General features: G+C 41.4%; 1 protein-coding gene across 5 annotated transcripts in view; it reads right to left on the bottom strand.

Annotated features, from left to right (window-relative positions):
• The window catches only part of KIAA1549L (KIAA1549 like), a 141358-nt gene that overhangs the window by 51933 nt on the left and 66975 nt on the right, over positions 1-22450 (bottom strand). For all 5 annotated transcript variants that reach the window (XM_064715681.1, XM_064715677.1, XM_064715679.1 and 2 more), the window contains exons 4-11: positions 21881-21993; positions 18994-19213; positions 17342-17475; positions 14942-15104; positions 11995-12054; positions 10383-10534; positions 8827-8998; positions 5282-5445 (exon numbers count right to left, since the gene is read on the bottom strand). In XM_064715681.1, the coding sequence (XP_064571751.1) occupies positions 5282-5445; positions 8827-8998; positions 10383-10534; positions 11995-12054; positions 14942-15104; positions 17342-17475; positions 18994-19213; positions 21881-21993 (1178 nt within the window). The remainder of the gene's footprint in view (positions 1-5281; positions 5446-8826; positions 8999-10382; positions 10535-11994; positions 12055-14941; positions 15105-17341; positions 17476-18993; positions 19214-21880; positions 21994-22450) is intronic.

Here is a 22450-nt window from a genome sequence, read left to right as displayed (position 1 = left end):
ACAAAACACTTCAAAGCTGAGAAAGTGCAGGTTTTAAACCTCATACATACTTTGGAATTAGTTCATGACTGATTACTCCACGTTCCTGTCATGTCATCATTGAATATTTTAGTTCCAAAAGAAAATCAGCAAGAGAAAAAAAATTGCTGTTGGCACAGAAGAAGGACAAGCTCTGAAAAGCATTTTCTCTTGTTGTGTCCCTTACTAAAGCTGGGCTGCAGCTCTAAATTCTGATACATTTCACAGGTGATCTCAGTCTGAAAATAATGGTGCTGTTTTTCCCTTTTTGAAACCTAAAAAAATGCTTTTTCTTTGTGTGGACCTGCATGGCATTCCCAAGCTCCTGCTCAGACTGAGGCTAATGGTTCCTAATGTGTTTCCATCCTTCAGCATTCCTCTGATAAGAAGCTTCAGTGCATTAAGGAGCAGGCTAATGCTGATAAGGGAGAGCAGACAACTCCACAAATCACCCCCATGGAACTTGCAATATATCAGAGAAATGCTAATTCACCATCACTCCTCCATGGCAAGCAGGGTATCACAAAACAGCCACCAGCAAATGAAGGAAGGGAAGCAGAAGCTGTGTGAAGGACAGTTAGGAAGAAATTCTGCACAACATCCTACATAATAATATTGTTAAATAAAATATTGCTTTTCAACCTCATTATAAATATTGTCAGTTAAGACAACCCTAGATATTCTGAAAAAAGGTAACAAGAGAGAAGAGGTGATTAAATCAGTTATTTCTCCCTCCATGCCTTTGAAGGAGTCAAATAATTTCAACTTCATCTCTTACTTAAAAAAAAAAAAAAAACAAAAAAAACCCCAAAAAAACAAAAGCAAACAAAAAAATCACCTCTCCAAACAAAAAAACAAACCAAACCAGAATCTGCAGGACATGAGAATTACTAAAGAATTCTGCAGTGTCCCAGCTCAGATCTGCCACAGGAAGAAAATGAAGGATTATTTTAATCATCAGAGTTCTACTTACCACCATGTCCAGTAACAAACTGCAATAAAAGGAGAGCTGAGAAAGTCATCCTCATCAGCAGACATATTGCATTAAATAAAATTTGTTCTTGGATCCCTGCTCTGTAAAAGCCCACAGGAGCAGATGGTTCTGCCACCCCTGGAGGGAACTGGCAAGGCTAAATCACGACCAGGCACAGAGGAAGCACTGCAAATGTAGATGTCCAATACATCCAAAATACTGACAAAGACTGAAGGACTGAGATTCTAATATTGCTTTTGAAATAATAAATGGAGAGAGAGAGAGACCACTAGATTACATTGCCTGGCAAAGGGCAGACTGAATACAGTTGTTTCTGGGACTCTTTTTCCTTGTAATGATTGTGAAAAAGACTCTAAAGATGTTAAAAAAATATGTCAAAAAAAGGAAGGAAAGGAGGAAGGAAGGGAGGGAGAGAAAGAGAGAGAGAAAAAAAAGAGGGAGGGAGGGAGAGAAACAAGGAAGAGAGAAAGAAAAGAAATAAAAGAAAGAGAGGAAAGAAAAAGAGAGGGAAAGAAAGAGGGGAAAAGAGAGGGAAAGAAGAAAGAGGGGAAAAGAGAGGGAAAGAAGAAAGAGGGGAAAAGAGAGGGAAAGAAATAGAGGGAAGGGAAAGGAAAGAGGAGGAAAGGGAAAGGAAAGGAAAGGGAAAGGGAAGGGAAAGGGAAAGGAAAGGGAAAGGGAAAGGGAAAGGGGAAAGGAAAGGGAAAGGAAAGGGAAAGGAAAGGGAAAGGAAAGGGAAAGGAAAGGGAAAGGAAAGGGAAAGGAAAGGGAAAGGGAAAGGAAAGGAAAGGAAAGGAAAGGAAAGGAAAGGAAAGGAAAGGAAAGGGAAAGGGAAAGGGAAAGGAAAGGGAAAGGGAAAGGGAAAGGGAAAGGGAAAGGGAAAAAAGGGAAAGGGAAAGGGAAAGGGAAAGGGAAAGGGAAAGGGAAAGGGAAAGGGAAAGGGAAAGGGAAAGGGAAAGGGAAAGGGAAAGGGAAAGGGAAAGGGAAAGGGAAAGGGAAAGGGAAAGGGAAAGGGAAAGGGAAAGGGAAAGGGAAAGGGAAAGGGAAAGGGAAAGGAAAGGAAAGGAAAGGAAAGGAAAGGAAAGGAAAGGAAAGGAAAGGAAAGGAAAGGAAAGGAGGAAAGGAAGGAAAGGAAAGGAAAGGAAGGAAAGGAAAGGAAAGGAAAGGAAAGGAAAGGAAAGGAAAGGAAAGGAAGGAAAGATCAGCCCTCCTCTCTATTGGCATACTCAGGTACAGTCTGACTTTTTTTCTGTGCCCTTTATCAAACTGATAAGGCTTGTTTTCCCACGGCATGCAGCACTTGCTTTTGCTTGTGGGTCTTAGACTACAGATCTTATCTCTCCTTACCTGCAAACTTATTCTTTCATAGTCTAAAAAAGAAAATTAGTTGAGGGGACAAATTAGATTGTAGACTTTAAAAAAGCATGCTGTGAATTAGAAAGTAAGGAAGGCAAAAGTTAACATTCATCCAAAACCTCAAAGGAAAAACAGTTCCTTAAGATAAAAACAGCATTGAAATAAAAACATTAAAATAAAATCCCATCAGAACTTTACCAATTTGAATTTATACTTCTTTCATCTTACAGCTAGAAAGAAAATTGAAAAAAATGGTATTTTCCAATCTTCCTTTTCCCTGCAGCTGCATCCAGATGTCCCTAACTGCTGAGGCAATTCACAACAGCACCACAATTCCCAGGAGAGCTCCTACAAACTGCGCTGCGTACGAGAGCTCATTCTGCACACTTCATTCCTTTACCCTTCAGCCTGCCACGACACAGAAGTCACGCCTTCATGGCCAGGCTCCGGCAGCAGCCCCGCCGCTCTGCTCCGTGCCCTGGTGCCCTCCCGGGTGTTTGATGGTGGATGCGGGGTTCCCCTGGGCGCTGTCCCGCCGCAGGATGCGGGGATGTGGCAGCTGCGCTCCGGCAGGACCCGCAGCCTCCATCCCTCCCTCCCTCCCTTCCTCCCGCAGGACTGCAGCACCGAGCAGCTCTGCCCTGCCCGTCCCCTTGGGCTGCTGGAGCCAGCACACGCACCTGGCACCCCAGCAGGCAGGTGGCACATGGGATCCTTGCTGGCTGCTCAAAAAGGGTCACAAAAGTGCTCCGGGCATTCTACAGCCCATCTCGGATGCGCGGAGGCAAAATACCAAAGCGGCTGCTTAAACTACAAATCACTCCACTGTGACTCCACTTCGAGCGGAGTCAGCATTAATCAGCAGTCTCGGGCACTTTGCTCAGCCATGAAATACAGCAGACTCGTTTTAAATGTGACATGGATATGTGTTCATTTGTAATCCCAAACTGCATGAAATATGGCAATTACAGTTCAAGCAATTACCACTAGCCCTAACACTAGAATTAAAAATAAAACTAAAAATCTTCTTTTCAAAATTACCTTCTTTCCTTATCTTCTCAAAATATGTTTCTTAGCCTTATTTTAATTAAAGATGCTGAAATTAGGAATGACCAAACCAGTCCATTCCCAGTCCCACTGCAGGGTTCAACTTCCACAGTCCATATACCAGCATAAACTCTAAACTAGACCTGGCAGAACCTTTCTGATGGAGCCATCATTGTGAAACTAAATGGAAAGCAATTTAGTTTTCATTTAGAAATGCACCACTTTTCAGATAATGAATTAAATTAAATTTTATGGAGTCTCAAAATAAACCGGAAAGGGGAAATGCTCTATGGAAGGGAACCTCCTGCACTCCAGCTGCAACGAGAACAAACCTGCAGGAAAAGCTGGAAAACAAACCTGCAGGAAAAGGACTGTGGGGTGGGTGCTGGGAGCTCAGCACCAATTGTTTCATTCCAGCAACTGCAGATCCAGCTCCCATCTGATGCTTTGAAGGCTGATGCAAATGTAACCTGGTTGAACAGGCTTCAACCTGAGTGTGTATCTTACAGCCTGATTAAATCTGAGGAACAGTAAAAATCCAGTTTTGTATTTCTTTTTGGAATGGAAACAATGGATTAAAATATGAAAATACTTTCAAGTTTTTCCTGTGCTATAATTTCAACCAGCAGTAGGTTGTTTTGTTTTTTGTTTTTACATAGCAACTTTCTTCAGCTGGTAAGCATCCCATATTGATGGGCAGTTCAAAACAATGTACAAGGTTTACCTCAATTTTTTTTTCCTTTAGCTGGGCCCAAGATTACATATAAAACCAATCAAATGGTGCATAGCATTGGCAACAACCCCTAATAAAGCATAATTTGCATTTTTAGGGGCTTCAATGGGGCATCTAATAGCACTGCAGTGATATTAATTCCTGTCTGTGTTTGTGATATTGTGTGTTACACTTTTGCAGATCTAGTCTTAAAACTGGATGGATAATAGCGGATAAACAGATGAGCACACTGGAACCAAAATGGAAATGTCTTTTCTGAATCATTTTTGATACAAATGTCTGGTTTCCAACTGGCACCAGCTGCACCCATCTGCAACGAACCTAAGATAAGGAGAAAAGAGCTGTCAAATGCCTCATGCCTTCCTTCAACTCTCCTTCCAATCTACATTTTTCAGCAGAAGCAACAGAGCTGAAATCTCAATAATCCTGCTGTCTGTAGCATTAAGAAACCAAAGAAAAAATTCATCATCTCAATCCCATGCCAGCAGAGAAGAGCAAAGCCAGCTAAAAGGGCAAAGGAACAGTCTGACTTACACACAGCCTCATAGGCTAAAAACTCCTATCTTTGGATGGACCTGATCAAGAGCCATTGAATACCAACATTGAGAGGGCAGACTTTTTCACTATGGAGATAAAAGAGTATTGTGTGACTTTTTTTTTCTATCAGAGGATCAAACTGGAAGTGCATTTGATTTGGGAAAAAAAAATATTGTAATTGATATGGATTAGTAACTTTAAGAAAACCATAACTGCTTGAACCTGACCAGCAATATACATAAATTAGAAAGTCCAAAACACCTAAAAGAAAAATAGCAGTAGGAGAAAAAAAAAAATCAAAGTATGTCTATTCTGGATTTTATGCAGGAATCAGAAAGGGGAAATATTCTGGAAGGGGACCTTCCAGCAATTTGGGAGGAGAACTTTGGTTAGGGCCAGATCTGAATTGCTACCAAACTCCAGACATTCCCATGTTCAGCAGGCAGGAACAGCTCAGGCTACAGATCCTACAGGAGATGTGCCAATCCAGGCTGTGAGTACCAATCCTTTCAGCTCCAAACATCCTTCAACTGCATCTATCCAAGAGCCACAGCCTCAGCAGGCAAATGAACCTTTGGATGTGGGGCTGGGTCACTGACCTTGGCTCTCTGAGGCAGGTTCATCATGGTGTCTGGTTTGAAGTCGTTCTTGTTCTTCCTGCAGAGCACCGCGGTGATGATGATGATGATGACGGTGACCACCGCGATGGGAGCCAGCACGGCTGCAATGATCCACAGGTTGTTTGGGGGGTTCTTCACCACAGCTGCAGAAAAAGGCAAACCACCAGTGGTGACTTGACTGGGAAAGGCTCCTGCTGCTTCCAGCCTTCAATTGCCTCCATATAGAAATTAGTATAAAAAGTACTGCTAAGTAATCTAGCTTTCTGTACAAGGGAATACCTCTTTTATTACTTTAATAAGAATAAAAAGGGGAAAATCAGCAACAGTTTTTGTTGAATTTGATTTTGATTTGATTTGTTGAATTCACAATTCCCTAGGCTCTCTTTTCTTAATTTTATGTTACCTGGTTATATGCAAAAGCAGACATCCACTCCAAAGTCAAGATAGATACAATCTGAGATATCACTCCAATGATTCACTCACACAATAAACAAACAAATAAAAGGTGCAAATAATGCATCCTTAACTATTTTTCAAACACAAGACCAGCTTAGAGCAAAGTAGCATAGCATGTGTGTTAAAAGAACACACATGGAGTCCATCTATGGTGTCAAGCATTGACTGGCTCAGCAGGAGCAAACTGGCAGAGCTTTTTAAAAAACAATGAAACTAGCTGGAATAGTTACTATCAATATCAATAAGGCAATAAGAAGATGCTTCTCTTGTGCTCTAGAAATAATTTATCATAGTTAAGGTCAAGAAGAATTCATTATTTCTGAAGGAGTAGAAATAATGAGGCTGAAAAGAGCTACTTGCAGACATATTAATGATGGCATCAGGAAAAGGGTACATTTCTGAAATGCAGCAAGGCAAAAACATTTTAGACTCCATTTCATCAGAATAATCTCTCTTAGTTATGAACCTTCAACTTGTTCACACATCCTCCTGTGACACATTCCCAGTTCTCTCATTTCATTTTGTTCTGGAAAAACAATCAGACAACCTCTTTATGGTGCTGAACTTTGCTGTAGTGGAATATTTAGTGGACTTCCCCATGCTATCCCTGTTTATTTTGCTGTGGCACTGGTTGCTGGTGTGGGCAGGCAATTGTGAGAACACCAGCACAAAGCAGCCGCTCCCATTTCCTGGGGGACCGGCGCTTTCAAATGTCATTGAGCTTATGAGCTGTCGGAGGGACTCAGCATCTCTCAGGATCAGACTTCAAATACAAACCAGCTTCTTCTGCAGCAGCCACTGGGAACTTTACAGTTCTCCAGCTGAAAGCCTGGCTGGAGCCTGAGCCTGTTCTCTTTGTAGATTTGCAGTGTTTTGCAAAGCCAGTGAAGGTCTTTGGGGGATGTAGGAACAGCACCATTAGGCTCAGAGCTTGAGTACAAGACTACAAAAAGGGCAGGTTGGAAACTTTCAAGGTTCACTTTTCAACAGACTTGCAGAATTCTTAATTATTGACTTTGACATTTAGTTTGGGGATGAGAGGGCTGTGGGGAAGGAAACGGAATCTGAATTTTAACAAATAACAGAAACTTTAATTATAGTCTGCTGCTGTGGAAGCAGCAAACAATGGTTGAAAAATTATACTTCTGCCTTCTAAGGGATGCAGAGGAAATTATGACCTTATTACTAATAGGATAGTCATTTAGGAGTCCTAATTTACATCTTTAATTCAGTTACCAGACTCCAATGTGACCTAAAGTCAACCCATGGTTCATTGAACTCAGTAAGACTTCAGTGGAATTTGAAACAAGCCTTTCATTCTGTTGTAACTCAGTCTCTGGCTCATAACACAGGAACATCCATTTTTTGTGTTATTATTCGTCTGTCTCATCTAACCCAGCTATGAGCTCCCGAGGGTACATGTCTTTTCTCACAGTATTTTGGGACAGAACTTTTCATTCTGCTAGAACAGAAATTATAATGAGCAAAAATGAAATCCACACAAAATACTTTATGCGGCAATGCAGACTACAAATAACCATGTCCAAAAGGAAAGAAATTGTGTTTTTTCCATAATAAGGTATAAAGATGGAATTACTTCCTACATTTCAAATACTCTACCTTCAGAATCTCACGTACCTCAGGTCACAATTTCAGTTCCTGTCTATTCTATTTTTACAGTGTTCTAGGCATACGTGGTATGAAAATCTACAGATGAATAAGGCTGCCTTATCAGACCATGGAAATACAAAGTTAGATGATGAGCAGTAGCTTCCATAATTGCCTAAATCCCCACATAAATATAAATCACATCATTGCACAAAGAGCTAGGAAACTGCCATATCTATCTCTTCTGCAGTAAAAAATACATTAAAGAAATATTCTCATGGAAAACAAAATTACTTGGAATGTAAATGCTGGAATTTATGGAATGGAGACCCTTGGGTTCAGCTGAATTAAAGTCAGAAGCAGACCATGATCAGATCAAATATCAGATACAGTACATGGTGCATTCTGTGGAAATTGTATCATATTTCAGTCTTCTTACTCAATCCTATGTTTATGGATGATACACAAATTACTTATTATAGTGGTCTCTTCTTTTCCTGTCACCATTTTACGCAATTATTTCAGTACTACCACTCCTCCAGGCAGATATAATTGCACCAGGGACAATTTTATGTGCTGTTTCACCCGTAAGGAGATCCAGTGCAGAAGTCTACTACATAACTTTGATTCCTTCTAAAGAAATACTTTGGCAAGGTGGAGAAATCCAGTTAGCAAAAGGCATGGGTTTATACATTGCATGAAGCATAATTATACATTATGTTAACTGCGTGAAAAAACACTCCAAGCTTCACCACAGGTTTATGACTATGACAAGTAAATAGGAATATCTAAAAAACCATTTAATATCTATAGGAATATCTAAAAAAAATCTATAGGAATATCTGAAAAAAAAAATTAAAGAAACCTGTGTCAACATTATACATTATGTTAACTGCGTGAAAAAACACTCCAAGCTTCACCACAGGTTTATGACTATGACAAGTATATAGGAATATCTAAAAAACCATTTAAAGAAACCTGTGTCCACAATCACTCAGTAACTGATGAAGGTTTTGAAAGAGAAATTTGAAAACACTTTACTTTTCAAGAATGGAGTATTTTTGACCACATTATTCTGAATGATGCTATCCTATCTTGGATCTGAAAACTGTCCATATGCACAAGTAGCTCTTTTCTACTTCACTTTTCTGATTTGTATCTAAATATTTTTAACAACCATGTAGTTTTCTTGGTGAAAATTGTTATTCAAGGAAATAATAACCCCTTTGAGATAGAAAGAATCTATACTATTTTGATGAAGTCAAAAATAAGGGACATCTTAACAGCCACCACATTTTACATTTTTTGGCCAAGTTACATGAATAGCAACTTTGCCCCAGTCATCATTAGTGTGTGCTGTCATGGTTTTGTCAGCATCAGAATTAATTGTGGCTTTCCATAGTGCTCAGTTCATGGAATAAAGCAATGGTTACGTATGGAATTTTTGAAAGGACTCTTACGATCAGCTTGAACTTGGATGACATAGCCCAGGGTCAAGGCCATCCTCTGCGAGTCAACTGTACTCAGAATTTTGGCAGCTGCAGTGCCCAGCAAAGGCTTCCCGTTGTATAAAGTGTAATATGTCAGTTCAGCTGGCTCCTTGGGTCCTGGAATCCGTTGAATTTTGACCATCTTTAAGGGAAATAAAATAAATAAATTGAGGAGAGAAAGAGAAATTAACTGTGTTTGTGTTACACCACTGCAAAACTTGCCAGGAGCTATTTGGGGGCAGCGTCCACAGGGAGCTCCTTCAAGACCGCCCACAAGCATAAGCTCCATGCAAATATCCTCATAGGATCAGAGTTTCTCCCCTTCAGAGCCCAGGCTATTAAATCAGTCAGTCAGAAAAACAACTAAAATTCTTCTTGAAAAAAAATTAAACATAATCCTAAGGTAAAACCCTACACTAAGAAAAGCATGCAGCAAAGAGGAAAGGATCAAATTTTTAGACATTACAGTCCTCTGTAAAGGGGGAATTCTTATAATCTGTTCTAATACTGAAATCTCTACTTTATTGGCATATTGCAGTTGAAAAACAGCCTCCCATTTTCCTTCTATACTTATTATTTTTTTGTCCCAGGTTGATAACAAAGGAATCATGCTTTTCCATTTTATTCTGCAGAACACTGGCAGAATTTTTCCATTGTACCTCTACCTTTCCTGAGAGTGGAGAAAATGTCAAATATTTCCAATGATTAGAAGAAAAAGGAGTTTTATGATTCTTCTCCATTATGCTATGGACAATTTTACAAAATTCACACTTCTGGCAAGTAAAATGTGTTCCTTCTTTTAAATTCTTTCAGTGGAACGATACAAAGAATTGTGTGGGCAAATGGGAAATGCAATTACTTGGGTTTATACCTTACAATAAACAATTCTTGGAAAACAATTTAATTATTTTTTTTAAATAAGTAGTTTTTGAAGATTGAAGAAGAAATCTTTTAATTGCCCACAACATCATTTGGCTTAATGGTGAGAAAACAAAACATGATCAGTTCAAAATACTGAATGAAAAATGCTGTAAATAAGAGAAAGATGATTAATAAATTACTCAGGTTTCAAGTCTCTACTTCATAGCATGATCTGGGGCCACATGATTTGATGACTAACCCTGTATAAATAAAGGCTGCCTCTTACATTTTTTATCCAACAAAAAGAGAAAAAAAAAAGAAATTCTAGCTTTGAGTTACCTAGGAAACTTTTATCAAGAAGAAAAAACTTGGAACTCTTCATTATGCTGAATACGCTAAAATATGTACTTTGTACCAATCCTCATAGCAACCAGAGAGAAAATATTTATGAACACTGATTAACTAATGATGATTTCTGGAGGATGACAGGCATGCCAACATGGCTGGCTGCAAAAAAAGGCACCATCAGCAGTGCCAGGCATTCTGCATTGATACCCATGAGAAATACAGGAAATTTCAGCCTAGAAATTCAGCTAGGCATGTCTTTTACAGGAACTGAAGCAGGACAGATGCAAGCCAAGCATTTTTCTCCCCACACTGAGCACCTGCACAGTGTAGCTGCCCACGGTGGTGGCACGTCTGAAGCGCCTTCCCTGCTGGTGGGACATCATGAACAGCGGGGCCAAGCGCTGCTCCATCAGCCTGGCAAAGCTCTGGTTGTTGAGCCCCAGCAAAGCAATATCCACCCCTTGGATCACTGTGGGAACACAGAAAAAACACAGATCAGCACTTCATGCACCCACAGGTGAAGTAACACGTGGTCTGTGGGACAGTTTGGGACAGGGAGGTGCAGACTAACTTGGAAATTAAACACCTGGACACTGTTATCCCCTCTCAGTAATTCCCTGTGAGGATATAACATACTTCTGTTTCAGCCCCTGCACAGCTCATCTCAGATAATATCAAAATACCATTTCTAGGCCTTCAGTTTACTACTCTGTGATCTTCAATCTAAAAATTAGGTTTAAGCCTATTTGAGAGCTGCTGCGTTTATGCTTATTGCCAGATGCTCCTGTAAACCAGTTTCTGTCCTGAGGATTTGAGCTCTGAAGTTTCGATTTTATACAGTCTCAAACAAGATATCCTGTCTCAAAGCACTGAAACGTCAATAAACATTTCTGAAGTATAAATGAAGGCATCTGAAGTATAAATCAATGCAACATTTAAAAGACACTGGATTCTAAAGTTCAAAAAAAGTGATATGACATGCAGATTCAATTCATACATTTGTATGGTTTTTTTAGCACTATTTCAAACAAGTCTCCTGGGACCAACAGGATCTTTTTGAAAACAGAGTTTCTATTGTAATATCAATAATAATCCATCACAGCAAGTGCACAGAGGCAAGAAATGGAGTATCAGGTTCACAGGGTCCATACTGGGAAGAGCTGCACCACTCCCTTCAGAAGATCATCATCTCTGCATAAACTTATGTTTTATTTTAAATTTATGAAAAGATGGAACTGGTACCAAGCCTATTTCATGTCAGAGCCCTTTGCTCTTGCTCTCCTGAGCATTAAACAATTGCAGGTACAGACACACCAGCTAGAAAGGCTTTGGTATCACTCAAAGATATCTGAGGGAAAGGGTCTCTTTCTTGCCCAGTTATCATTTCTGAAGTCAAAATTATTGTGCACGAGAAGGTGGCACCTGTGAAATAACTTGATAAGAGAAGTGTTTTGAAGCCTAAGAGCTTCAAGTGAAAGATGCAAAAAATCTCTACACCCAGATAGTCAGCAAATCATAACAAAGTTCCTTGGTGTAACGGCCTCACCTCTGCTGCTGGGTTATGTCTATGTGTCCTTTTTGATTTCAGATTTAAATCCATGTCCCAGGACATAAAATAAATAAATAAATAAATAAATAAAAGGTCTGTTTGTGTCTCAAAACTCTTGGAAAATAATGCTGCTCTCGGAACTGTTTCAACCAAAGTGCTATAAATTCTGAGCTGGGTGTTTCTTGCTGGAGATGTCACTGCTCAAGATGATCTATCACTTATGCCACAGAGTGACTGTCAGTGCACCTGCCCAGCTGAAGGCAGGTTCAGTGGGCAGCCACTTATTCTGTGTAAAATTACTGCACTGCTGTGTTGATATAAATGAGCACTAAAAATTATTACCTGGAGTGCCTGGAGGAGGGAAGGATATTAGAAAGTACCTGTTATCACCCAGTAGTCTCTAGTTGATTCCGAGACATCAAGGTTTGGATACTCCAAAGCTTTAAAAATAGAAGATTAAATTATGTCATAATATTCCAACATCCTACACATTATGCATCCCAAAACTGGCTACCCTGACAACAGTAAATAAAATTGAACCATGGCCCAAGAGGAGATCTAGAGCATAATTTTCAGGGTTACAATTTCTTTTCTGTCTGAGGAAGAGCACCAAGTGTAAACAGGAGAAGCCCTGCCATACAAAGTAGAACATATATCTCCTGTTGCCAAAATACTGGCTGGGACAGAGTCTGGGATGAAGCCCAGGAATGCCCAGAACCAAGAAAGACAGGTAATAGGTGTTGTATTCCTCTCTGCTGCTTTCTCCCCTGCAGAAAACCAGATGAGATTCCATGATGATTCTATGATTGATCCTTATGTAGCCCAGAATATAGTTTCAGCCTAAAATAACATGAAAATATACCAGGGTCAGACTCCACATGGACTGCAAACGAGACTAACAAAACTGTGAGCACACCTTGGAGTGTGGTGCTCTCTCACTGTGCACCATTTAAGGCATTACTACCATATGTATCTGCATCTGTGAGAAACTGATATTTGCTGTTATGATGCCTTTTGTTAGCTCCTCCATCTCCAAAGTGCACTAGGCTGTAAAGCTCAATATGCTGCTAATTCATTCCACAGCTTAGCGTTTGTTCAATTGATGAATACCAGGAACTTAATTCAGAAAACAACCATGCTCTTCACATTGATAGGCTGCTACTGAGTCACCTTGATTTTTAAACCCCAAAGTGGCTCAGAATAGTAAACATTGTAAGGGATTTGATTACACACAGTAGCTGCTTTTGAGGAGGATTTCACAGCGTGCCCTGAGCTGTGCATTTCCAGGACAGACTGCAAAGGCTCTGGAGGAGCCTACTGGGAAATAACATGCTTGGACAACAACCTCAATATTTGTTTGATAAACTGAGACAACTACACTGCCACATGAATAAGCATCAAACACTCTTCAAAGGAAACACTTTCCAGACACGCTCTCAGTCTGGAGCCGTAAACACCGCACGTGCATTAAGTTCATGAGTTTGCAGTGCAGCTGCTGCACTGGGAATAAAACCAAGAGCTCCAAAATGAAATATAAGCCATTAGTTGGTAAAGAAACACTAGCTAAAGACTTCATCAGGTCTGTTCATCATGTGTGGGGATCAGCAGACAACTGCAGTACCACATAAGGCTTGCTGTGTGACGAATGGCTTGCACAGCTCCTGACTACCAAGCATGTGCTTGTATTGCCTTTGTGAGAAGCACCACAATCCTCCTCCTAGGCAACAGGCCTATTTTGGAGGCCAAACACTTGAACTGAGCACAGCCAGCACCAAAACTTCCTCCTGAAAGCTCCTGGATGGCCCATGAAGACATGTCCTGAACACCAGCCATCAAAAAGGAGCCTGTCTATTGAGGAATGGGGGACATCCCTTCTAGGTCCATGACCACATCCTTTACCAACAGCCTCCCTCCCTCTGCCTCCCCTTGCCTGTGGAAAGACTTTATGAAAACACAAGCCCACTGTCAGAACTCTGGATGCTGAGAATTTTAGACTTACTGTGCTGACAGACTCTGACCCCCAGGAGATCACTGTATTTGACCTGAGGCTATGGAGAAGGCTTCCAAATTCAAATGATAGAACTGGGATTATGGGTGTTTAGTTTGACTGGAAGTGTGCAATATCATGTGGTGAAAAACTTAGAGTTTAAGGTTTTAGAAGATGGTATGTGTCTCTTACCCTGTGATGCAAACTCAGATTCAGAAGTGTACCAACACAGTGCAAGAACTTACAGGGCAGTTTCACCTATTTGTTTCCAAATATTGTAATTTGATAGGTAACGCCTCAAGAAGGACATCCAAACCTCCTTTCCCAAAGATTTGCACAGCCACCTAAGTTAGCTGTGATTCCTGACTGCCTCACAGCAAAGAGAAACCACTTATCCCACAGAAAGCTCATCCTGCAAGTCACTGGTGAACTGCACCATGTAATTTCCCTGCTGTTGGGCTGTTTGCAAACAAAATGGACTGACAAAAAAAAAAAAAGGTAATTTGTGTTTTCCTCAGTGCTCACTTTCCAACAGTGTGCTTCTGCATGTACCCAGCATGTCTCTTCTTACTCCCAGAAAATACAGAACTCCAGTCTGCAGCAAGCTTAATATCACACATGACATTAACAAGCAGATTAAACAGAAATCCCCATAATCAAGTGTCTTGTCCCTTTAATCATTTTAAAGAAATCAGCAGGCAGTCAGAGAGCACATGCACACACAGGCTGCCCACACAATTGTCTCCAGCTCTTTGTACCTCAGAGCCTTCATAGGAACTGGAACTCAGGAAAACCATCGATGCCAAAGTGCTCAGACCACGTGTAAACTGAGGATGCAGTTCTCAGCAAATGCACCAACAGCTTTTTAAAATAGAAGCACAGGTGGAGCTCACCCCACTACCCAAACACACAGTCCCAGCCTGATCCCAGCCCTGCAGCAACCACCAGGGTTGAGGAATCCCCTGAAGCAAAGGGCTTTGCTGAAGCTAAAGCTCATTCAGTGCTGTGCTAAGCACTCCTGAAATGAAGACTTTGGGACTTTTGTGCTTTGCTTTTCACAAAACTACAATTTATTTTGTTTGTAACCTAGCACAGGAAATGTTTTTGTTAATGACAGAGTATATATGTTTTTTCCTTAGCTTTTTGCCAGTGTTGCTAGCAGCCAAAATAAACACTGAACCCAGGGGAAAAAAAATAATATAATTCTCCCTCACCCCTTTCTTTTGTAACAAAATACAGTTTAAAAAGTTAGCACAAAAAGCTACCTACAATCCCTGAGTTTGACAACAAAGCCAAATTCTGGTGCTGGCTAATCTTGATGGTGGGAAGCACATACTTACATTCAGCAATGGTGAGAGGTGGGTAGGTGAGGTAGAAACCCACCAGCTCAGCTGACAGCTGATTAAGAAGGTTGCTGGAAATAGTGCCATTTAGAGTTGTGCTTTGATTTTTCACTACATAAAACAGAGTGACAGCTTGGGAGACATTGGAGGTGTTCAAAATCTGAAACAGAGGCAAAAAATAATGTGTTGCTGTGGTTCAGCTCATTATTAAAAAAAAAAAAAAAAAAACACAAACCACCAAGGCAATGCAAAGAAACTGGGGAAATGTTAACCTGAAGAATGGATTAGCTACATCTCATCCAACTTGACTTGTGTGATACTTTAATCCCTGCTTTAGCACTTGCAGGGTTCCTGGAGGACAGCAGCAGGCAGAAAAGGTGCAGCCAGGACTGAAAATGTTTTCCCCTGTTTTTACCAGGGAATGTGGGACGAGGGAGAGGATGCTTATCAGAAAAACCATCCAGTGCTTGATGCAGACAAATTGTGCTGTTTATCTTGCTGTCTTTGCTGCCTTCCTACTGCTGGTTTATAGACCCACATATTTTTCGTATGAAATTAAGGGATATCATGTCTTTGTGTTCCTAACATCATATGAATCTCTGTGCTCCTCCCCACTCTAGCTCAGTGCCAGTCTCTTGCTGAGCCCAAATCTGATTACTATGTTTTGAGGACCAATTCTATTCAGCAAGTACTGGATGAGATTCTCAAAGATCAGGAACAAAACCCACATGTTTTCTTGAAAAACTTATGCCCAAGGGCAAGAGGGATGGGGTTATTTGGCTACTGATAGGTAGGCCTGACAGCATTCATAAATGTTATTTAAATGCCCCATTTTTATGGTTTGGATCACCAAGTTTAAAGAAAAACCATGATACAAAAAGAAGCATCAGAAGAGCCCAAGGTCAGACCAAAAGTCTGCTTAGCCAATGTTCACCTACAAATGGCTGGAGCAGAGGGTTGGAGAATTAGCACAGGACAAGAAGAATATATGGCTCTCAACATGGTAAGATTATCTCACAGCTGTGTCAGAGCCATAAATCATATGCCTGGGTTTAAAAAGGGTTGATAACTTTTTATTCTAGATCTTTGGCCAAATGTTTTTTGTAATTTCCTTTTTTTTTTTTCCTCCAGTTACATCTGGACATCTTTATACACATTGTGAAAAAGGATGCTTCTTTTTATTTAAAATTGAGTAGTTCTGTTATGGGAAACTCTAAGTGGCCACTCCTGATTCACTACTGGCTGGAAAGCCATGGCCAATTTCATTTCTCCTTGCATGGAAGATGCTTCATGCCTTTTATCCACCTTCCCTCTACTCTCCTAAGGCAGCAATACCTTTTCTGAACTGGCTCTGTCTGCTCCAGAACTGTTCCCCAGTTTTCAATTAATCTAAAACTCTCATAGAGTATTTTGTTGCATGGACTTAGTCTTTAGCATGATACTGGAATAACTTCAAAAAAATGTATCATGAAGATCACACCCTTGAGCCTCTTACTCCCCAGCCTATATGTTGCCACCAGGACCTCCATCCTATCTCTCCTTAAATTGGCAATATCCACAAAAACAGCCACTACCTTCTCCTAGGACTCTTTCCAAAATTGCTTGGGTGCTTTGTGAGATCTTCATAAAGCTACTTCCACCACAAGCAAATCAGGCACCATGAAGTTCCCCTGAGAAACTTGATAATCCCTGTACCTACTGTGGCAGGCCCTCTCTTGCCCTGTGCTTTGCTGCCTCTCTCAGCTCCACCACTTTGAGCTCAAGCTCACAAGAAACAGTGCAAAAATAATTAGCAGAGTGCTGATGGCAAAATTTTCTCCTTCTGAGGAGCACAATCCATACACAGAGTTTTATCAAAAATCAAAAACATATCATAATATTGCCCAGAAGATCATTTCTCTAGTCCTGAAGTGTGGCATAGAATGTAAGAGTGTTGGCCCACTATACATATAAAGGTGTGTAAAAATTTGTGGTGAATTTGTGCCCATGAGTATGAAACTGAAGTGCATACCATGAGAAAGAAATCTATTCCATTATTTCACATCTCAAAAACAACCGTGCCTAGCACCATCTCCATACCTGAATAGCCTCAATGAAAGCAACTAATGTCAGAATAACATGCTCAGTAAAAACATAAATTTGGAAGATTCTGTTTTTATACTTAGAATTTCATTTTTATGGCTGAAGTGCAAGCAGTAAAACTCCAATTCATGAAAAGCCTTCTATAAATCATGCATCTGTAAGTTTTCCTGCAATGCATAAACGATCTTATTGCAGATGAAAACATAAACTTCCTTCCACAGTGGCTAGCAAAGGCACTGTGCTGGAATAAAAACATACACCTGGCAAAGAATAACCAGGAGGGCTTGGCAACAGGCAAAGTACACAACACTGTACCTGAACAGTTAAGTTGTTGCTGGTGTTTAGGACCTTTCTTTCAGCATCCTGGAATGCTCTCTGGAGCCGCTGTTCCATGGTCTGAACAAATTTGCACGACTGAATGTTGTCTGTTTGACCCACAAACTGCAGCTCTGGAAAAAAGGAAGGCATTAGCATTTGGACAAAGTATTCTCGTTGCAGCACCAAGAACAAAATGATCAATTTACACATTAAGCAGGTGAAGATTATGCCACTTCAGGAACTGCACTAAATTAGCCTTAATTAAGACAAAATGTAAGAATTAAATTGCATTATTAGAGCTGATACTCTCCACAAACAAATGGAGATTGCTTCTGCAATGATATATAAGATGGTAAGGCCTGTTCACTGTGCATATACTAGCTCAGAGCCAGGCAATAATCAAAGTCATTCTAAAAAAACAAGTTATAATCTTAAATCTTGCAGGTCATTTGGTTCTGCAAAATATAATTAATCATAATATTGATTCTCATTCTGTTTTATTTTCACTCTAGGAAAAATGTACTTGTAACTGCCCTAAGTATGTGTATACAAACATTGTAAGAACACCTGTAGGAAATATTTTTTTATAATTTAAGCTATCATTTCAGAGCACTCTGCCCTCTTCTAATCTTACAGTGCCCCACAATTACTCTGCACTGCCATATCCCTTTGATGCTTTTTTGGAACTGACTACCTAAAAACAGACAAAATTAAGAGAAAAAAATGCAGTTGTATTTATTGAAGGGCCTTCAGGTACATTTCAGGCAGACAAAGCCCCTCTCAGGGGCTACACCCAAAAACATGGATGACAAGTCTTGGGTTTCATACTTTTGTAAGTTTTGTCCATTTGCACATTGGGGGTTAATCTTCCAATTACAGCTTCAGGTAATGAAGCCATTTACCCCAAGTTTGCTGTCCCCAACTCACTCTTGGGGTCTGAGACAGTGAGATGTCCTTGATTCCCAGGCCTGGAGAGGAATTGTTCTGCCTGACCAATCTGGGAGAACAGGAGCAACACTCTATATAGAGGTTAGAGTTGCACACTAAAGAATTACAGGGTCACAAATATATGAAAAATATACAAGCTAAAACCCTAAGGCATCACCCTCACAGCAGCACCCACAGCCCTGGCAGCAGAGCACAGGGGTGTCCTTGATGCCCAGACATGAAGAGCAACTGTTTTGCCTGACCAAACTGGGAGAACAGTAATTAACACTTTATATGGAGTTTAGAGTTACACACTGAAGAATTGCAGGGTTACAAATATATGAAAAATATAAAAGCTAATACCCTAAGGCATCACCCTCACAGCAGTGCCCTGGCAGCAGAGCCAAGCTCGGCAGCGCCCACAGGGGTGTCCCTGATTCCCAGGCCTGGAGAGGAATTGCTCTGCCTGACCAAACTGGGAGGTAGCTAACACTTTTTATAGAGTTACACACTAAAGAATTGCAGGGTTACAAATATACAAAAATAATAAAAGCTAACACCCTAAGGCATCACCCTCACAGCAGTGCCCTGGCAGCAGAGCCGAGCCCAGGGGTGCCCACAGGACGCTGGACCCCACAGCAGAGCCTGTCCTGCTGCCACCCCCCTGCCCAGAGAGGGCACCACGGGCACACAGCCAGCCCAGGCAGGTTTCCCTCACTCACCTGTCTTCAGCTGGAAGTGGTAGGCGGGCAGGGGCTGCCAGGGCAGGGCCAGGGCCACCAGGGCCTGCAGGTGTGGCACGTGCTGCTTCATGTCGGCTGTGGCGTTGGCCAGGCCGTAGGCCAGCAGCTTCTCGGCGACGGCAGCCGGCGTGAAAACCAGCCTGCCTCGTGTGACATAGTAACCCACGGTCAGGTTACTCGACTGCTCCAGGATTTCAACCTAAAACACACAGGGCAGCATGGTTTTTAATTTTTTTTTAATTATTTTTCTCGCAGTTCGCGGAAAGCCAGGGCACCGAGAATATTTCTGGGGTGTGCTGACCCCCAGGGGAGCACTGACTTTGACACTTATTCATGGAGAAAGTTTCCTAGACTTCAAGATAGACTAGAATCCACAAAAGTGTGAAATAGATTATAGAGAGTAGTGTGGGTGTATCAGTTGGTGAGAAATTGAGGTTTTGGGATTTTTAGTATGTTGTGGATGGAAGAAAGATGGAGGGCACAGGGTGTCATCCTGGGTTTCTTCTTCATGCTTCTTCTTCTTCATGGTTTTGGGTGGCATTCTGTAATTGGGCAGAAACATGATATCTTTGAGATCAGTTATTGGGTTAAAAGGGAAAATAATCTAGGTGTCAGTTCTTAATTGGATAGTTTAGTCTTAAAAGACCTTGTAACAAGAGATTGTTGGCCATTTTGTGCCTTCTGTTGAAAAGCTGCTGAACTCACAGTAATGAGACTGGTTTTTACTGATAAGGAATAATAAACACCTGAATCCAAACATGAACTATTGTCTCAAGTGCCTTCAATCCAGACCCAGAGAAACCAGCAGTTCAGATGCTGTTTGTGGATGTGACATCCTGGTCAGAGACGAGAAAACTAGATAAGTTTTCCCAGAATCAGCCTGGGAGACTTTAGGGAGTTGAAGAAAAACAATGATATCCAATTATTAAAAACAACCTGCAGGTGTTGTTTTCCTAATGTCTGTTTTCTTGTTATTCTCATAAGAGTGTTTATAAATGGGTGTCTTGTTAATTAGCCAATCAGGTGAAATGTATTGATTGGTTGAATGACCAATCAGGTCCACCTGTATCAGAACAGTGTATAAAACAGCATATAAAAGAAGTAAAGACGACTCTGTGTCATTTCTTACTAAACAATGGCAGCGGTTTATGGGGTTTCTCACCCTGAATATGTGTCCCTGACAGGGTTTTTATCCTGCAATCCCCTAGAAACCCTGTGGGATCAGTTGGTGTCATATCAGACGTGGTGTGGATGGTGAGAACTAGTCAGAGAAGAAAGCCAGATAAACTTACCCAGGAATTGCTCTTTGATGTTTTGGGTAAGTTCAGAGAAGGAATTAAAACAATTCTTAATTATGTAGCTGGTGTTTGTTTTCTCGTAAGATATTTACAAGAGGGTGGTGTGCCTAATTAGCCAATGGTGTGAGGGATGTTGATTGAGGACCAGTCAGGTCCACCTGTATTGTAACTGTCTACAAAAAGTGTGTGGTTTTTAATAAAATAGCATTTTGCCTTCTGAGACTTTGGAGTCCATGTGTCACCTTATTCATCCATCCTCAATACAATAACGACAGACATGGTATTAGCAGACCTGCTCAGAGAGTTTTAGGCTCAGCCCATGCAGCATAGGCTCCAAATTAAAGGAGTGCAGAACTGCTACCACAGCTGCAAAGCTCCAGGTCAGGCTGGCCCTTCACCCATGCACAGATACAGGGACATTTTACACATATGTGAAAAAACACAGAGAGCTTCTAGCTCCTACTCTGTGTCCAAATTTCACTAACTTTTTGAAAGACAAAAGTTTCTAATATTTGATTGGGCTGTCTCCTATCTCCTCCTGTACTGTCCCAGATGCTTAAGTCTATGAGCAGACCTATACGGGTGGAAATGCCAAACCACAAGAACGGACACACTGAGTCAAAACTCAAAACATGAGCTGAGTTTTACCTCAAAATTCAGTATTTTCCAAAAAGCTTTAGCCCTGGAACTGGTTCTCCTCACTAAGTTTTAGCTGGTTTCCTCTGTTAGAAGAGGGCAGCTTCTCTCAATTTGTAGAAAGGTAGGGGACTAAACCTGGCAGTGTTTATTGCTGCTGCCAAGGAGCACACAATTCCCAAAGCAACTGACATCCTCCACACTTGCAGCAATATAGTGTGAGGACCAAAATCAACTTGGATAACCTCTGTTTTGAGGAAAATTACTTTTTTCCTTCCCAGAGGCTTGGACCCCACACAAACCCCAGCTTGAGTGCTTCCCCAGAGGAAGCTTTGTCCCAAGGAAAAGGGCTCTGGCAGTCCTCCCAAGCCTGCTCCCTCACACAGCAGTGCAGAGGTTCATGCAATTTAGCTGCAAAGTGATGAACACATCCCCTCCATTTATTTTCAATAAAACATGCTTTCTCCCTGCTTGGGATTCTTGTTCCTGTGAAATTGCACCTGTCAGGTACTGGGTTTTCAGAGCAGGGAGTGGACTGACAGCACTGACATCCCATTTACCAGCCATGCTCTTGCCATTGATCCAGGCTGAGCACAGCAGCACCTGGCTGCCCCTGAGCAGAAGTCACTCCTGAGCTGCAGGGGGAAGAGGAAACTGCTGTCAGTAGCCATTTCCCAGAGCACACTAAAAAGAAGTCTGCATTTTTCTCTTCTTCATCATCAAATAAACCACAAAAATATTTGGAGTATTCCTTATATTTTTAGAGACCAGAGTAGGTGCCACCTCTGCCTGCTCTCCATAGGAAAATCTCAGAGCTCTCCTCCAAGAGGCTTCCTGCATCCAGGGACACCACTGGAGCTGCAGGCAGCTGTGGTTCTTTGGTGGGAGAGCTGTTTTGGTGAAATCAAGCAGGGAAAGCCAAGCACGCTTACCTGAGCACTGACATTCTGGTTGAAAGCTTGTCTCAGCACTTGGTTGAGGCCTTTTCTCACACTCTCCCTGAAGGCATTGCTGATCATCATCCTCCTTGTGTTCAGAAAGAGAACTGTGGAGCAACAAAAGCCACAGGGTGGTTTGACACATCACCACGCTCTTGTTTGCTTTCTTTAATTGTTTTTCATTGGGCTGGCTGTGCAGGGATCATCAAAGCAGCCTGGATTAGCAGCAGCTCCAAAGACAAGAACTGCAGGGGCTCAGCAGCTCCTGAGTTCCCTATTCATCCCATGGCAATAGCCCATTGTTTCCATGATTCCAGAGCAAGGTCTAACAAATGCAATTTCATTAGCAGCAACAAGAAGGCTTTGCCATGCTGCCTCTCCAAGGAGGCATGAGGCCACTCACTGCCTGAGGACAGACTGGCACAGCATTCCCAGGGGACTGAGCCAGAGCTGCACAGGCAGGCTTCACATCTTCATGGCCACAGTTATATAAAGTAAATCTGCTGCTCCACTGCTGCAATTATTTTCTATTTAGAAAGCATCTCTATGCTTTCTTTAATAAAA

Source organism: Zonotrichia leucophrys, chromosome 5 (assembly GCF_028769735.1).
Source record: "Zonotrichia leucophrys gambelii isolate GWCS_2022_RI chromosome 5, RI_Zleu_2.0, whole genome shotgun sequence".
Taxonomy (NCBI): Eukaryota; Metazoa; Chordata; class Aves; order Passeriformes; family Passerellidae; genus Zonotrichia; species Zonotrichia leucophrys.
The sequence above is the reverse complement of the archived record's forward strand: the minus strand, read 5'-3'. Positions and strand labels throughout refer to the sequence as shown.